This window comes from Monopterus albus, unplaced genomic scaffold (genome assembly GCF_001952655.1).
Source record: "Monopterus albus unplaced genomic scaffold, M_albus_1.0 scaffold187.1, whole genome shotgun sequence".
Taxonomy (NCBI): domain Eukaryota; kingdom Metazoa; phylum Chordata; class Actinopteri; order Synbranchiformes; family Synbranchidae; genus Monopterus; species Monopterus albus.
This window is the reverse complement of record NW_018128067.1, coordinates 315,506-333,269: the sequence shown is the minus strand read 5'-3', so window position 1 is coordinate 333,269 and position 17,764 is coordinate 315,506. Positions and strand designations below refer to the sequence as shown.

At 40.7% G+C, this 17,764-nt stretch overlaps 2 protein-coding genes across 2 annotated transcripts; both read right to left on the bottom strand.

The window, feature by feature from the left end:
* Window positions 1–774: 774 nt before the first annotated feature.
* Window positions 775–11,879, bottom strand: gata5 (GATA binding protein 5). Its single transcript, XM_020617192.1, has 7 exons — window positions 11,531–11,879; window positions 10,297–10,985; window positions 7,900–8,069; window positions 5,837–5,965; window positions 5,441–5,525; window positions 5,068–5,198; window positions 775–1,830 (listed from the first exon to the last, which is right to left on the bottom strand). The coding sequence occupies exons 2-7, from the start codon at window positions 10,814–10,816 to the stop codon at window positions 1,711–1,713; spliced, it is 1,155 nt and encodes a 384-aa protein (XP_020472848.1). The 5' UTR covers window positions 10,817–10,985; window positions 11,531–11,879; the 3' UTR covers window positions 775–1,710.
* Window positions 11,880–14,495: 2,616 nt separating this feature from the next.
* LOC109969983 (protein SSUH2 homolog) lies at window positions 14,496–17,758 on the bottom strand. Its single transcript, XM_020617247.1, has 8 exons — window positions 17,747–17,758; window positions 17,089–17,218; window positions 16,673–16,733; window positions 16,426–16,547; window positions 15,656–15,715; window positions 15,480–15,571; window positions 15,300–15,392; window positions 14,496–14,523 (listed from the first exon to the last, which is right to left on the bottom strand). The coding sequence occupies exons 2-6, from the start codon at window positions 17,110–17,112 to the stop codon at window positions 15,488–15,490; spliced, it is 351 nt and encodes a 116-aa protein (XP_020472903.1). The 5' UTR covers window positions 17,113–17,218; window positions 17,747–17,758; the 3' UTR covers window positions 14,496–14,523; window positions 15,300–15,392; window positions 15,480–15,487.
* Window positions 17,759–17,764: the final 6 nt, after the last annotated feature.

The following is a 17,764-nucleotide window of genomic DNA, read 5'->3' as shown; positions in this document are numbered from 1 at the left end:
GAACTAACAGTTTAAATTTCAGAGCCTCCTGTTCAATTCCACCACTATGCTTGAGCAGGAGGTAAAAAGAAAGTACATGTGAGCCACTTGTCACACCACCAATGAGGCTGCATGAAATGTTGTTAGCAAATGAGCAGAGAAATTGGGATATTTAGCTAGAATGATTAGATAAAAGGTTGAAAGAGATAAAAGAGTTCAAAAGCTAAAATAAAAATGGAGGCTATACAGTTGAACATTGAAATATAAATGTATCAACAGTGAATTGTTGGCTATGGATAATCAGTTGAAATAGCTAAAAATAATGTTTAAGCAGGTGAAATGCTACTTGAGAGTAATGGATAACTGGCTGAAACAGCTAAAATAATTTATAATGCTTTAAAGGCTGCAATAGAAAGCTCTAAATGATGGATAAAGGGTTAAAAAGTCCAACATAAAACAGTGCAAGTGGCAGCTGTACAAATACAAAGTTCACCATCTGACAAAGCAGATGTAAGAAAAAAGACTAGATCTACTTCTAGCTAACTGACAGTATTATGTAACATCCAGTTTATGATCCATTTACAAGAATGTTTTTGGGAACCACTGAAATATGACATGAAAATCCATATCTGATAGTGTCAGGAAGATATTTGTTAAATTCACTCAAAAACAAATGTTTATATATCAAATATATGCATTGTGAATCAGTTTATTAACCTGAATAGATTTTTCAAAGAGCCTTGAAAAATAAAACAAAAGCAGAGAGTTCTTAAGAACATAACAATAAAATTCCCTTATATATCGACAAAAACAGACAATAAAATTAGATTATGTTTATAATAATTTCACACATTTTGTTTTGCCTTCTTTTTTTGAAAGGAAAAATGGAGTCATTGCACTTTCATTAATGTCAAATGCTAAAGCAGTAAAATAATACACTTCTGATATGTGTTCTGGTCATGACTTACCAATGAATCATCCAAGCTGTAGTTTATATCTGCCACGTCAAATCACTCCTTTAATCTCAGCATCATAACATAGAAGCCATACAACACACCGGCCCTTCAACAACAGTGAGCAGTGGGTTCTAACAGGCTAGTTTTATTGTCCACAATGACTTTTAACTATCCTTATCTCAACATAAATAATGTGCCTATAAAGGTTAATCATCTACGTGTTGGTAATGAGACATGTTCAGCAACCATAAAAGAGGTATTTTCTGTTCATTTTCTTGTTTTACTTGTTGAAGCGTTTCCCTTCATGCCCAGAAAGCAATGGCAACTATGAAGACTGAACTAAAACTTAATAAAACTAACAAGGAAATCAGTTGTCAGCCACAATAAAGAGTGTAGCCACGTCTTTTTACATTCTGCTTGATTGTCTTTGCATTGGTGTATTTGATGAAGTGTTTCTCCAGAAACAGGAGATTTATTATAGTACAGCAATAGGTAGTTGATGCCATCCTGCTAAGTAACTGTGGAATCCAGATCAGGAGAGCTGGCGGCAGTACTGCTTCAGCTGTGTTCTTTGCTCCGGCTGAGTGAGTCAGAGAGTGCACACTCGTCCTTTTGTAAAACCGGGTAACTGCAGTCTGGGTACCCTGCGTTCTCATGACGTTAAAGTATCTGCAGCTCCACAGTCATGAGGGACAGTTACAGGATGGAGAGGTGGCCCCCGTGATGAAGTCAAAGCGAGCTGTCGTGTCAGATTGGCAGTGTCGGTCGTGGCTGTTCATGCTTGAGTCAGAGCGCACCACGAGTTCTGTGGAGCCATGGAGGTAGGGGTAAAGGGATAATCCTCATATTTAATGTCCACATGTCCTGAGCCTGTGCTGTCTAATTGAGAAGCCGTCTGCAGAGCAGGAGAGATAGATGCAAGATTATTAAAACCATATTTAGAAAGGGTTATTAATTTAAAGAGTCACTCCACTGATCCTGATGATATCATCAGTGTTATTTTAAGTTAAGGTCTTGTTACACCCACAGCTGAAATGGTCAGTTTGTTGCTGCATAATCAGTCCATTCTGCAGGAATCAGCTGTTATTTCAGGAGCTGTTGCATCAAATTCACAGGTTGAGTTTTGACATGCAAATATGTACTGGTGACAAATAGCAAGCTGCTGTGACAGTGTTGACCTTTGAAGAGCAGAGAGCCCAGAGACCAGAATGGAGCAGCTTGTTAGCCGTGTTGCACTGCTCACTGTTTTTTAACCTCCTCTACTGGAGAGTAACCTGCTCATAATCATTTGTAGAGAATTTACATGCTGTTTTTCCTGCTCTTTGTAGCTTAATATGTGAGAAGAAAAAGATCATGTAAACAACACAACTGCTAGCCTCTGGAAAAATCCACCAGTGCTGTTTTTAGCCAGTAGCTAAGAATCTTTAATCTTACTAAAGTGTAGATTAGCATTAAAGGGATAATCCAAAGAATTTCACAAGATTTGGGGACCATCATGGACTTCCTGAAAAAGTTCCAAGAAATGTATTAATTTCAAAGTTGTGACTTAAGTAAATTAGACAAATTATACACCATCACTACTTCAATGTTTTCTTTTTTTCTTATAAGTTTGTTTAACTAATCTTGTACTCTGTATATTTTGTTTCTTTGGTTGCAAATTTACTTGTACAGTATATTTGTATAGCCTGCATACTGTACAGGTACTGTATATGAGTGTGCATAAATGTGTATATATCAAGCCTGGTTTGTTTTTCTTCTCGGATCATGTTATATAGCAAAGAGCTATGGGACAAGAGTTGTATCTCTCATCTCAATTCATCTCCTGTATTTTGTTTGAAACTCTCAGTTAGAGCCTTTTCATCCCCTTTAATCATCCTTTATTGAACCGACGGATGTAAAATCCTGAGAACAAAACGCTTGTACAGAGTAGAGAGCTCAGTACGGAGAAAACCGAACAAAGCCAGTACTATGCTGGCTGACCACTTCTCCAGCTACAGCAGTTATCTGACTATCAGTGCAAACACCAGACATCTCTCATCTCTAAACTCCTAGAACCCAATACTGTGTGAAGATGTGCAGATCCATTTGGCTCTGACTTTCAGGAGTGACCAGACCTTTATGCTTGAAACTTAAAATAAAGTCTAAAAGTACTTCTTTGCTTCTTTCAGCTAAGATTATTAGCAAAGGTCAAGCACTTTGTATCATTCAACGACTCGGAAAAGGCAGTTCATGCATTTATCAGCTCAAGGATTGACAACTGTAATGCTCTGTATGTTGGGATCTGTCAAACATCCCTGGCCTGTCTTCACTTCACTTGGTCTAAAACGCAGCTGCTCCTCTTTTGATACATGTAAATGTAAGCACACAGTAACTGGCATTCTCATTTCCCTTCACTGGCCTCATTAATTTCAAGCTTTTATTTTTTGCTTTAAATACACTGCATGACTTGGCACACTTGTACATCTCAGAGCTCTTATATCATCACATGCCGGGTAGCTCTCTTAGGTCTTCAAATCCATTGCTTTTAGAGGTACCCAGGTCCAGACTTAAACATTGTGGTGACCAGGCTTTTGCACAGGCGGCTCCATGATTGTGGAACAGCCTTCCACCAGACATTCGGTCTGGTTGTCTTTCACTCTCTTCTTAAAACTTATTTATTCAGGCAGGCGTTTATCAGTGGCATGCACTGGGGCGTCTATATGCCAGTGGTGTTCAAACCTTTTGTGCCCTAGAGACACCAAAGCACAAGCCAAAAACTCAAGGCACACTTGTATCCATGTCCATGGAAAATAGCCTCTATACCAGGTTATCAGTCTCGTCACTCTATAAACATTTATTTTCATTTACTTATGACAAATAAAATGAGTGAGTGAGAGAGGAAAGGTAGATCTGGCATGATATGGAAGCATCAAGATGTAATCAGTCCTTACAGACCAAACTAACACAAGAGATGCACTGGGAATAAAAATTAATCTGCAATTAAACAGTAAATATATTTCAACAGGGAAGAGTATGAACTGAGTTGGAATAAAAATGTAGCCTAATATTGTAAAGAAAAGAGATGCACTGACAATGGAAACTGGTTAACACTGAGCAGAAAGGAAACATTTTAATGTAACTTAAATGTAAACCAGCATTCAAACATTTGCTATTATAAATATTGTTTCCTACTTACAAGCTGTTGGTACGTGCAGATTTTTTACATCCGTGGTGGTACTGAAGAGAGTGCATCTGGATCTAACATGACACCTGCAATTTTTTCGGCAAGCAGGGAGGATAAATGCCTCCACTGCAATGTGAGATTTCATCTACTTTGCAATAAGCTCTGCTAGCATATAACTCCTTCGCGTTACCACATAATTTCACACAATCTCACAACCAGCTTTGCTGCCTCTGGTGTACATTTCATGCTCTTAGGCCATGTTTCTCTCAGCATAGAAGGGATGTTTGGTGAAGTGCCTCTTCAGCTTCCTTGGCACCATGTTAGCATTAGCGTTAGCTAACTTCTCAGACGCACTCAGGCTGAGGGCTGTTGAGGTCCGCGGTCAAGCTGAAGCCATAGGACGGGCAGCTTTCATGATACTATCATCCAACAGTTCTTTTTCTCTTTTCTCAAGGAGATTCTTTTAGTCTATAGGATTTGCCTCTGAATTGGGAAATGAGTGCTTACGAAGTATATAGTAAATTAAACATTCATTCATAACTTTTTGTATTGTTGTATCCCATAATACTAATGTATGGTTGTCACAAAAATCCCATGGTACACCTGGACTTGCCTCACTGTACACCTTGTGTGCTGTGACACACCATTTGGGAACCACTGCTGTGTTATTGTGATTTATGTGGTGATTTGTCTTTTTGGTTTGTGTTTATTTTGTTTAGTCTTACTTGTTTGTTGCTCCTGTTTTGCTCTGATTTTGTTTTTATCCCACCATGAAGCACTTTGTAACCTAGGTTTACAAAGGTGCAATATAAATAAACCTCTGCTGCTATTGCAGCATCATTCTACTAGCATCCATTTAAATCGTTACCTATTCAAAGACCCCTGACTACATAACAGCACAATGAAATACTTGTTGAACACATACGTTACTGTACACTTGTTATGGCATGTGTATGAAAGGAGGCTTACCTGAGTGGCGGATGTGACTGTCTGTCCAGCGTAGGGTGAAGGGGCCAAGCTGGGCTCACTCTTAATGGTGGAGGCATGTTCTGAGACAGAGAGGGAGGCTGGGGAGCTGGTGTCAGAGGTGGTGGATCCTCCTGAAAAATCAACAGGATGGTCACATGAGTTACTGGACTGAAAACTAACCAGCCTGCCGAGACACATGACTTGCACTGATTCTGATTTATAAGCACTTCTACACCTACTCACAATTTAAAATATTCAATTATTTTACTGTCAGCACATTTGTGGCAGTTCAGAGTAAATCCAAAAGCGGATTCTGATTTAGTTATTTATCTCTACTTCCATTTACTAAGCTTCATTCTACCCTCTCTTATACCTGTGGATGTTTTATTCTTGGGCATCTTGGGTTTGCGCTTCCTGGTCTGAATGCTCTCTTTCTTCATGGCCAGAGGTCTGGGCACCTGTAGGGAGTAGAGTAACACACATTAGTTAACTGTACCTCCCAGTCCCTGATACAGCAGAGGCCACAGTGCCATGACAATACACACAAGCTCCCCTCCCACGCTGCTGCTCTGATAACAATGACCACAGTGCCCTTGGAGAGCTTTTACACAGGGCAAATAGCAAAGTGCTCCCTCTTATAGCGCAGGAGCTGTTTTACAAACATAAGTTAGTGTGAAGGACAGGAGCGGTTTGAAGAGGAGACATAAAGGTGAAGCAGAACAGATTAAAACTATCTAAGGCAGTGCACCCATCCCCTGTGGTGACCTACCCCGTGCAGCTTCATGTAGAGGCCACAGGCATTACACACAGGCTCTCCCTCTGCGTTGCGCCTCCACAGTGTGGTGGTGCTGGTGTGGCAGTTGGTGCAGCACAGGCCAGCCCGGCGGGACGTGGTCTGCTGTAGGTCCAGCAGGGAGGAGAGAAGAAGTTGACATTTGAATGGAAAACCGCATGACTAATTTCAAGTGCAGTGAGAAATGGTGCACATATTCTATGGCTTGGGAAAGCTTGGTAGCACTAATGAATACCTAAGCTCCTCCCAAAAAGTCCAATAGTTGTGCAACCTTTAAAGACAACACAAATAATTAGTTCTCGCTTAGACCATATTGTGACAGTCACAATAGTCCACAAGCCCACAAGTGTGGAGCAAAAGCACTGTGCAACAGCAGAGTCACATTGCTCTGGAGAGAGCTAAAAACAGCCCATCCAAGGGCAAGGTCGCAGCAGGACAAATAAAAACAGAGACAACAGCCCGGTTGTGGAAGGAGATTGTTGGGCATTTCACAACCACAGCTGTGACGGAGAGCCGAGTTTCTGGGAAACACACAGCTGTATAGCCTTGACAGCCCCCACATCACACCAGCACAGAGCGTTTCCCAGTTTCTAAATGCTATCTAAATAGGATACTAGAGCCGGGAGGTAACGTATTTTACATCTATAAGACAAATAAAACATTTGCTATTCAGCTTACTTATGGTGTATTATTTAAATATCAACATGGCAGATATTCAGATCACTTGAATAAACCAGAGCCATCAGTGATGTTATTGGTAATAGCAGTGCGTCTCCTACTAGGACAAGTGCCTGCTGTGAAAAAGATAACTGCAGGCACAGTCTGTATAGTGCATCACGTTAAGCTCAAGGAGACACACACACACTGAGATAAACAAGCTCCCTTAAAGTATATTTACTGCAACTTTTTGACCAACACAGTCTTCATCAGCTGAGCTCGGACTCTTTTAATCTGCAATATAATTACAGCTGTCGAGCAGTGTAGTATTTAAAACACGTAACATTTCCCTCTGAAATGTAGTGAAACAAAACAGGAATACTGAAGTAAACCACCACAAAGTTATACTTACAGTGCTCGAGTGCATGTACTTACCTTCCACTACTGTCAATATATAATTTAAAATTCACCTACAGCCTGATGCTTATCACTTTACCCCTTTGTTTGCTTCCTGTGTATTTTCGAATGATTGAGTATTTATACTATATTGAATGAGTAGGAAAAACCTGCCTATATTTATTATACCAGTAATTTATTTTCTTTATTTTGGAAACGTTTTGCTTTAATGCACATTAATATATGTGACCCATGCAACTGGAATCAGTTCTATTTACATTCTTTAATGTTGCCTTCACTACACACAAGTAGTAATACCACGTGTAAAATACTATTTTAAGTAACGAGTTGTGTTCAAAATATTGCTGTAAGTAATAAGTACCCTTTACACAGAATAGCTCCTTTAGAATGGTGTATTATTAATATTTGAACATTTTTGATGCATTAAGATTTAAGAAACATGTTAATATTTTAGATGAAATGGAGTGGAAACGTTTTGCTTTAATGCACATTAATATATGTGACCCATGCAACTGGAATCAGTTCTATTTACATTCTTTAATGTTGCCTTCACTACACACAAGTAGTAATACCACGTGTAAAATACTATTTTAAGTAACGAGTTGTGTTCAAAATATTGCTGTAAGTAATAAGTACCCTTTACACAGAATAGCTCCTTTAGAATGGTGTATTATTAATATTTGAACATTTTTGATGCATTAAGATTTAAGAAACATGTTAATATTCTAGATGAAATGGAGCTAATTGTAATGTTGACTTTTTTTTTTTTACTAGAACTTCTCATATTTAATCTCACTGATCAGATGTTTCACATGAAACATCCTAAATGACACATGGCTGCAGTGGCGTTTTCCCTCTTACATCATATATATAGTGCAAATACTTTAAATGTGTAAGCGAGTAAAGGTCTTTCAAATATCAATCACTAATCGAAAAACGCCCCTGTGTCTTTGTGTGCGTCTTACCAGACGTTTTTGTGGTTTGATGAGCGGCCTGTTGATGCCGTTCATCTTGTGGTAGAGGCCGCAGGCGTTGCACAGGTAGTGTCCGGTGCCGTCCCTGCGCCACAGCGGCGTGGACACGGAGCCGCAGTTGACGCACTCTCTGCCCTCAGCGGTCATGTCGTCCATCAGCTCTGAAAAGACATGCACTTCCTTTAATCTGTGTAACATAGAGAGCATTTCATAGTAGCACCACTAGCCTACTCTTTGCAGATCGCTCGACGTGCTATGGAAGGCTGTATTTATTTCTAACGTCACCAGCATTTCATGAGAATATTCTGTGTTTCTATGGCACTCAGTAATGTTCAGCTGCAGTATTATGGGATCACCACAGCTCAGTCCGGCCACCACACTCTGTCAATTATCAACCTTTTATGGATTTTGGCTTGCCTATAGGCTGTTCATTTAATATTTTAAACTCCTGACCCAATCAAACTAATGTTCCATCTTTGTGTATTTAAATTTAAATATTCAATCCCTGACAGAGAACAGCTAAATGTAAAATCATAATCAGGAATAAATAACATTCCTGTTCACCAGATTTTCTTCTGAACTTTAAAAACCCGAGCGGGTGTACATGGGTGGTTCTGGTTACGAGCCAATGCATGATAGATAGCCAGCGGAGGAATTTAAACCCCCTCTATTTCCTGTGATAAAGTGACATCGACCCCCCCTTGAATAGGGAGACAGACTTGCGGAGGAATCTGTTTGGAAAGGGGTGGGACGGCGTGTTATCAGCCCGGGGAATCCAGGGGTCTCCTCCATCCATCACAGCTCTGACGCACGACGGACTCCTGGCATTAATTGCCCAAATTCCTAATCCCTCAATATCGAGAGAGAGGCGACAGCGCTGGTCACGATAGGTTTGAACTGGAGCTGCGCTGCTTTCTTCGGACGTGCAGCTCGTATTTTTTCCAGAGGCGCAAGTTCTTGACAAAATCAAAGCTGAGCTGGTGGGACGCACCAAACTGCGCCTGCGCTGCACATAACTCACAACCTCCATTCACTTATATAAAGGCCTAAACTTTAAAGTTAACAGGCCATAAGAACGTATAAAATATCGCAATAATAAAATGGAAAAAATACTGCTAAATGAAATGAGACTGAGCACCCAGGGCTGTAGGACAGAGTATTAATGCTGTAGTAATAGGACACCACACAGAAATTTAAATAAGGACATAAGAAACGTGATATAATCTCATTGCTGAGCACTGATGTAGACTTCCACCTTAACTAAACCAGAAAGAAGCCACGGGACAAAATCAGATTAAATGAATTTGTCAAGACTCTGAGAGGGACCAAACAGCCTGAAGGCCAAATCCTCAGGCCCAAACTGCCGAACGCGACTCTCCACAAACACACAAACACTTCAACCATCAGATGTCGTTTTTCTTTGCACATCATCCGCGTCAAAGGCTTCTGCTCCTCACTTTTTTTTAATACCCACTGCAGGTCGAGTCGTTTCAGGCCTTGACAGGTCAAGGTGATAACTGCTTTGATTGTTTTGTCAGTAGATCTTTCCAGTGTTTTGTCTCCCTGTGTATTGAAAAGCTGTCATTAAAACCCTGGACTGTTGCCGGAGGATTAGATTAACATTTTAATTGATTGCTTTTAGCGACCCTCTCTTCTGAAGAATGTGTATTGTCTAAATCTAATATGGGATTGTTTAAGAGCCACTGATTGAATTTCGCCCTCCCGACGCCATGATACAGCCGTCACTGGCCTATCAGCTCTTATAATAAATAACAACCGCACCTGGCCTTTACTGCCCGTGATAAACGAAATCTGAAAAAACAACCACTGACACGTTGCTGGGCAGAGCAAGCAAGTAAAAACACAAGGCCACGGCAGGATCAGGATATTCTTAAAAACGATTTTCAGCTGCGATAAAACAACAGGCACATTGCCTAATGTTGATATTTTGAAGCTTAAAATTAAACAGCCATGGTGGTAAAATTAAGTCAGATGAATTCGTTATCAATGTGCGATTTGCAGCTTTTTAAGGAAAAGGCCTATAATGGAGCGGGCAAGTAGTCTGATTCCAAATGCTATTCTGCACCATTTAAATAACTGGAATTCGTTAAAATCAAATAACATATTAATCAGAAATAATAAAAATTCGTTTTAAAAATAGATTTAAATATAAAAGCAGCAGGATTTATGACCAGATGAGCCGATGATGTGCTCTGTCCATGAGCAAAACAATATTTTGATCGATAGAAATGCTCCATTTTCACTCAGACATTTGCTCTGTGGGTTTTACAGAGCGGTGATGCTTCATTTCAGGGGTTGGCCTTTTGATTTGAAGTTCACTTTTTAGTCTGTAGAAGTAAAAGCATGAGGTTCGGGGCCTGTGCTTACCCAGACTGGACCTTCTCCCAGACAGACATCCCTGCCGGCCCTGCAGACTGATCACACCGCTCTCAAAGGGTCCTGGCGTCCAGGAGGACGTGGCCATCTCTGGACTCATGTATGCGTAGGGGCTGGAATAGGAGCCTCCGACGGAGCGCACCAGAGCGCCTCCATACTGATCGGCCCGAGTGCCATTTCCGAGAACCAGCGGGCTCTGGTAAGTCGCGTCCCTGCCGGTGTTGGTGCTGACTGGCGGGCTGTGTGAGTAGGAGAAGCCATGTGGAGGGTGAGGGCTACTGGGCGTGAAGGAGGAACCGTCCGTAGCAGTCTGGGGCCAGCCGTGGTGCCCACCAAGGCCATGGGACTGGTGGGGCGACTCGCAAGTCTGCAGGTAGGGCAGGGTGGGCAGCATGGCTGGGACTCTGGTGGTCGGGACGTAGACCGGAGAGCTGGCCGAGGGATGGATGTAGTTCCCGGTGTCATGCGTGTAAGGAGACTGGTTGGAGGACAAGGCCAGGCTCTGATACATTTTCACAAGTTTCCTGTTTTGAATATAAAACCGATAGGGATGATTTCTTAGTCTGCCTCAGTCCTGCGGCGGTGATACTGTCCACGCGTAAAGACTCTTCCACCCTCTTCTGAGGAATTATCCTGCGCCTTTTTGAATAACTTTAATAGTTCTTGTGGCGATTCCTGTCCTGCGGGGGGAAATTGGGATATTTTTAATAAACATGAAAACAAAAGCACCGATTCAAGTCCTTGAAGTGTAATTAAATTTCAAGGATTTTCTTCTTTTTACGTTTTCCAGCCATTGTGTCTTCTCAGTTTGTAAAATTTTAGGTGGGTTAAATTAACGCTGGCCCAAATCGCCATATACACATATACATATATACAAATTGTAAAACCTAAGAGCTTCAACAGTCACTCAGCATCAGTCATATTTCATCAGTGCCATTCAAACTGACATGAACTGGATTAAAATGACATTAACTATCGCTGATATCTGTCCACGGAGACAGAGGCGACTCTCAGCGACCCCAGATATCCTGCAGTTCTGCACCGCCTCATTAAATCATAACCATAACGGAAACCAAATCAAACAACCCAACAGATAGCGAGCGCTGCTCCATATCTGCCATGCATATATTTTCTAACAATAGTAACTCAAATCACATAAAACGTTGATAATGCTGCACAGGAGGAACACGGTTTCTTTCCAAGGGCTCTCAGTGTATTATCTCACCAGATAAGGACGGTCGGTGATAAAACAGCTTGGTCCTGTAGCCGTCCAAACTTCAACAGAGGAGCGCAGCAGGCACTCCACACAGACAGAGCCGGACGAGGGAGCACCGCGGAGCCTCCCCTAAAATCTCTTACTTTAATGCATAAAAGTTGCGCGCACTGAGCTAAGATAAATGAAACCAAAGTTGTTTTTTTTGGTCCAGGATGACTGCAGCGTTTCTCTACCTGTCGGTATATCTGGAGATAGTCACCGTCGCTGATAATTGCTGATATGGATGTGCTCCTATTCGCTCTCCTACTGGAAAATTTGTACGGGAGAGAAACACGTGACGCAGTCCGCTGCTCCGAGGTAGCCCTAGGTGGGGAGAGACGGGAGGAGGGAAGGCGGGCGGTATATGGAGCGAGGGAAGGAGGGCCCCTGGGTGCAGGGAGGGGAGGAGAGGGCCCGGAGCTTAGGGCTGAGGGGTGCAAAACAGCTAGTTATATCTGCACTTTCATTAGAAGGAAGGAAGCCACATTGGACAAATCGGCCTGAAGGAAAAAAACTAACAAACATCAGGAGGATCGAGCTTTAAATTTAAAATGACTGTAATGTAGGAAAACACTACAGAAATCAATGTGTACTACGTTCATTTAAGGCAGGCATTTACACTTTCATGTCCATCTTTAAATTTATTCATATTATTATTTATATTATTTAACAATTTCACAGGTCACACTGTCTCTGCCCGATATTAGGGTAATGAACATAGGCTGTTCCAAACTGTAATCGAAAATCAAAGCAGCCTTTACGCATAAGGGACCATAAAAGAGAAAGAGTTCTATCACATTGATTCTGTCAACGGTGTTCGGGATAAACAACCAGGTAAAGTGTATTGGAAAGAAAAAGGTTGTTGGCGCTTTTATGGTGATAAATGTGACCGAGGCCTCAGTAAAAGCTGCAGTCTGATAAGAAATGTAAGACCACAGGTTTAACTAACTAATAGAATGAGAAGTTCATGTGTCACGGGGCTGCGCAAAGGAGCAACGGGAAGTAAGTGATATGAAGGGACGAGAGCTTGGATGATGGACACTGACGGTACAATACAACAAAATAAAAAATAACAGGAAGGTACGTGTTATTATGTCACAGTCGAGTTCTCGGTTGTTCATAGAACAAACTAAACACAACAACTAACAAAATGTAATATTAATAAGAAAAATAATGACTTCTGAAGTGTTTGGGATTTTTAATTTTGAATAGTAAAAGAACGTGAAGAATTTGTCCTCCAGGCGACGGCTCTGAAACAAAATTTAGAGATAATAATAAAAATAATAATGAAATGTTACGAAAATAAATCAAATATGATGACTTTTAAAGGTGGACATTTTAACTATATTTTTTATATTTTAAAATGAAAAAATTAATGACATATTCTTAACATTTGTTAAAGAATTTTAACAAAGACTCAATACAAATAAAGAAAATCATAATTTTTTTGTCTTAACATTAGATACTGTACCGCAGCTTTGCGCCAAATGAACCTTATTTTCCATTAAAGTTTGCTAAAATACGTGACATGATGAAAAATAAAGCGCTCTGGTGAATGTCACGAGCTGCAGCACCAGCCATGTATCTGCAAATGGACTTTAATTCGATTTGTCATTTATTTAGAAACGATTTGACTCTCAAGCCATTTAACAACCAGTAACATTAAGGGCCGACACTACAAACGTGTCCTGCTTCGAGTTCATCAGTTAAATCCTTCCTCTAGCCTTTCACATCCGTGGAGGATCGATGGAGTCCGTGCGCGCGCCTCCCCTCCAGGCCCGACAGCTGCGCGCCGCGCGTCTCTTGCTGCCTCCACATGGAGTTTGTTATGCATCCGTATGTGGCCTGTTCCCTTATAGGCCACATGTTAGTTTGATGACAAACGTGTGGAATCATTTTTAAAAACTTGCTTCAAGTTGTCAAAAATATTAGAAACGTGTTTCCGTTTTATTTGGATAACAATGAATTCTATCCCATTTTAATTTCCAAGCCCCGTTCATTTGTACAACATTTGAAAGATGCCTCACTGGCGCTTTCCCTTTGAATATATTCTGAAAATAAAACAAAATAAAATGTGAAAAATGAAAATGTGACCCATGTTGAGATATTTATAGCCTACAGAGCAAACATCCTGTCACATAACAGGAACAGACTATTCACTTTGGCTCTGACACAAACTGTGCTGATAAAACATTCACTACTTCAGTGATTAATATGCCATAATAACATTTAGCAAATTTGTTACCACCTGAAATTGTTTATATAATTGGAAGTCAAACGATGCCATTTAGAAAGACTGCATTTTCCCAAATTATAATAATAAAATCCATTGCACAATTCAATGTACATCACAATGTTTATGGCGAGAAACGCTGCTAAAGCCTAAAGTTACAGCGATCATGTGGTGAGACTGTTCACACTGAGTCACATCAGTGGGCAGCAGCTGCAGCCGGTAGCGGGATAGTCGTCAGCACTGACTGTGAAATCCGTCCCGTACAAATGGAACACGTGTGACTCTTCCTTCCAGGTGTAGGTCACCTTGGTAACGGGAATCATGTTGAGATATTGACGCTGAATAGAGAGAGAGAGCGAGAGAGAGAGAGAGAGAGTTGGTCGACCAGATGAAGACGTCCCGTACAGGAATACAGAGCGCGTAAAGCGCCGCTCACCTGCTGTAAAATCCGTGACGTTGACGAAAACCTCTCTCGGTGCTTTCTCAGAAGCTTCTCTGATATCTGTGTAACTTCTGGGTTTGGGAAGCTTCTAATTGGGTAACCCTGCATCAGAAACGTCCACATCTCATTGTCTGATTGTTTCTGTGGTTACATTATATTTATTTATTAGTGCTGGCTTTTACCATGGTATTAGACTGTGTAAACACTGTGCTTCCAGACGCCATACGCAGTTTGAACTTCTGTAAACCACTGGATTGTTTAACAAAATCTTGATCTACGCTGGAAATCCTGCGGAGGTATGAAAAGGTAACAAGGTGAGTTTATTTGTGCACCTTTTAACAACTAGGCAATTCAATGTGCTGCATCATACATACAAAGGCGGAGCCAGATGATAGTTGGCTTATCTTAGCACAGGTAAACAGCGAACCTGGCGCAGTCCAAAGCTAACAAAATCCACCATCAGCACCTTTAACGCTCACTACTTAACACATTAAAATGCGTTATTGTGTGGAGTCCCTGCTGGTTGTATGGTAACCCATTGCTCCCAGCTAACAGCCCAGCACGAATCCTCCTGTTAAATTGCTGTTGTTGTTTCTAGGCTTTGGTTTGTATTTTCTTACCTTTGGACCCAGGCTGTAGAAAGGAATGTGCAACCCTACTTCCCAGTTTTAATTTTCAAGTTAAATGAATAAAATAAAATAACAAGAGACAGTGTGTGTGTGGTTGTCTGTCTCAAGAGGTAATAGAGGCATTCACTGCAGTGAGTGGAGCCTGAGGAAAGAGTTCACTGAGTGCTGCTGATCAATGCACCAAGTGTCACAGACACAAGGCGTGTCTGTTCATGAGGAGATGTACACAGGACCTCATGTGTTGCCCTCCATCCGTAGATGCGGAGGGTCATGTTCCAAGTGACTGAGAAATAAATATATTGGTTTTTGTTTTCTTCGGTCATGTTACACCTCATCCCATCGGGTCCCTGTCATATGAGATATTTTTGGTTTTGCATCTAGCTGCCAGTACAGACCAATAAAAGCTAAGAAAAGTGACATTTTTAAAACACTGACCAGTTCACAATGAGCTTGATAGAAAGCAGGATCCTTCGATGGCCTGAGCAGACCTCACACTTTTTGCTACCTAAGGCATTGCAGTCCCTACAACTGGTAAGAAATAAAAATGAATGAAAAGATTTTTAGCACTGTGCATTCTACAACAAATTTGATAATAACAAAAACAAAAAAATGTACCGTTCGTATCACAATCCACCACAGACGATGCAGTTCCTCAACTCTGGAGAGTAAATGGAATAACCACTGCCATGACACTCACTGCATTCTATCTGAAAGACATAAGACAACCAGGAAAACATGAGCTTAACAGCCTGTGTGTGAATTTCCCCTCTCAAAGCCTACTGGGTACTTACTGAACCAGTCCCATGACACAGCGTGCAGGTGATGATTCCAGTTTTACAGCGGTAGCAGTCCTGTTGATCAAATTAAACTCTTTTAGAGGCAGTGCAATGTTGCCACTCAAGCAAAGTAACTGAATGCAGTGTAGGTGAGGCAGCCTGTTAGCTTTAAAATAGAAATGAATACAATGAATATCAGCTGTTTCCAAGCTAAAAATTTAGCGTAGACATTTTAGAGTCACTTTCTTATTGAGATTTACAGTAGATGAGAAGAGCAGTACTGCTCTTATTTCAGCATGGTAGTTATGTAGCATAGCCTAGCTTAGCATAGACCTGAAATGGGGGGAACAACTAGCATGCACTGTGCAAAGGTAACAAAATGAGCCTACCAGCATCTGTGAAGCTCACGTTGTATCATGTTTCTTTATTTTGTACAAGCATGAACTAGGAGTGTAACATTACTAACAAACAAACAAACACGGGCTAAAACATAACCCTTAGCGGAAGTTATGAACAGACAGAAATAAGAGTTTCCATTCTCATCTAACTGTCAGCAAGAAAGCAAATAAGCATATTTCCCAACTACAATATGCAGTATATTTAAAATACTCTACCTCCACTTCTTGCTTATACTACAAGTAGTCATGTATTTGACCTTGAGCTTGATAGTTGCCTCAGTAACCCTTACATTAATATTTAGCATCATTGCCTATTGTACTGAATAGGTTGTGTAAAGTTTTCCCCTCTGAATGTTCAGAATGATCACTGTGAGATGGGACCCGTACCTGCACAGATGTTGTGTGTGGCACCTGAATGGCTTGCTCTACATTTTGAAAAAGCGTAGGGGCATTAGCTGGAATCTCCCATGGTAAGGGTGGGGTTTGTTCACTCATGTCTATCTTCTGACCTGACGCATAAACACATAATACTGTTATACTTCACACACTGTGATCAAGTCTGAGCATCTGAGGTCATGACTAAATGTTTCTTGGCTGTGTTGTCTCAGGTGCATGTTTGAACAAAGAGCTTTACCAATGTACGGCACACGACTCCACACTGTAGTTCGTTTCTCCATGTATGTCTCCAGGCTATACTGAAGAAAGCAGAACATAAACAGATCACAGTTTGATAGAAGCAACACAGGCCAAAGCAGTTGATTAACTTCTCTGTTAAATGTTGTTTCAATCTGATGTACAATGCTAAATAAAAAACTAAAAAAAAGTTGGCCTACGTTTTCTGCCTTAGGTTTCTTGAGCGTTGGCAACAGTTTTGCGCATTCTGTAAGACAACACTTGACTTGTACTACCTGCTTCTCCTCTCAGTATATAAAGGAATAGGATGCCTCAAATATACACTCAAATAATAGGCTTGGGATGATAAAAATTGGCCTTAAACAATATTGATGCACCCATTATGTACATGAGAATAAGTCGCTTTAACTTTCCTACTTTGTATATATCAAATGCCTCCATGTTGGTGATCACACACTGCTCTGCTGGTTTGGTGCTGTCGTAGCTTTGCTCTGACACATACTTGATGAGGGCTCGCCGAGCATCTTCCTTACTGGGGGTTGGGAAACTGTAAAACAGACATTTCTCAACAGCTGAAAGTGCACACTTACACAAGAATGAGAAAATTCACAAGTTAGTCACTTTATTAAGTTTATCCAGTTATGTTCAACTGCATGTTAAAGTCCGTCCAAAACAAACTGGGTTTTAAATTATGGTCTCAAAAATGTTACATGATCTGTATGATGGCATTCCAGTGGTTAAGGGATTACCACCAGTTAACAGCAACAAACACATTTCATTTAGTCACAGTTCTACTTTGTCTCCTATAAATTTTGTTACTGTGACAGCAAATATGTTTTGCTTGAAAATAATTTAGACCGAGTTGCATTTTTTGTTTAAGTAATGAAGAGACAATAAGCAAAAACATGTTGTTAGAACAGACACTTCGTATTTGCCTCAACAGGTTGTACACTGTATATAATTACAAGCAAGCAAGATTTGGCATTTTAATGACCACAAATGTCATGTCAAATGTCAAAACTATTTTAGGCTTGATGTAACCAGTGTAGTGTGCAAAATATTTCTGGAGACTTACTCCCAGTTTGAATATGAT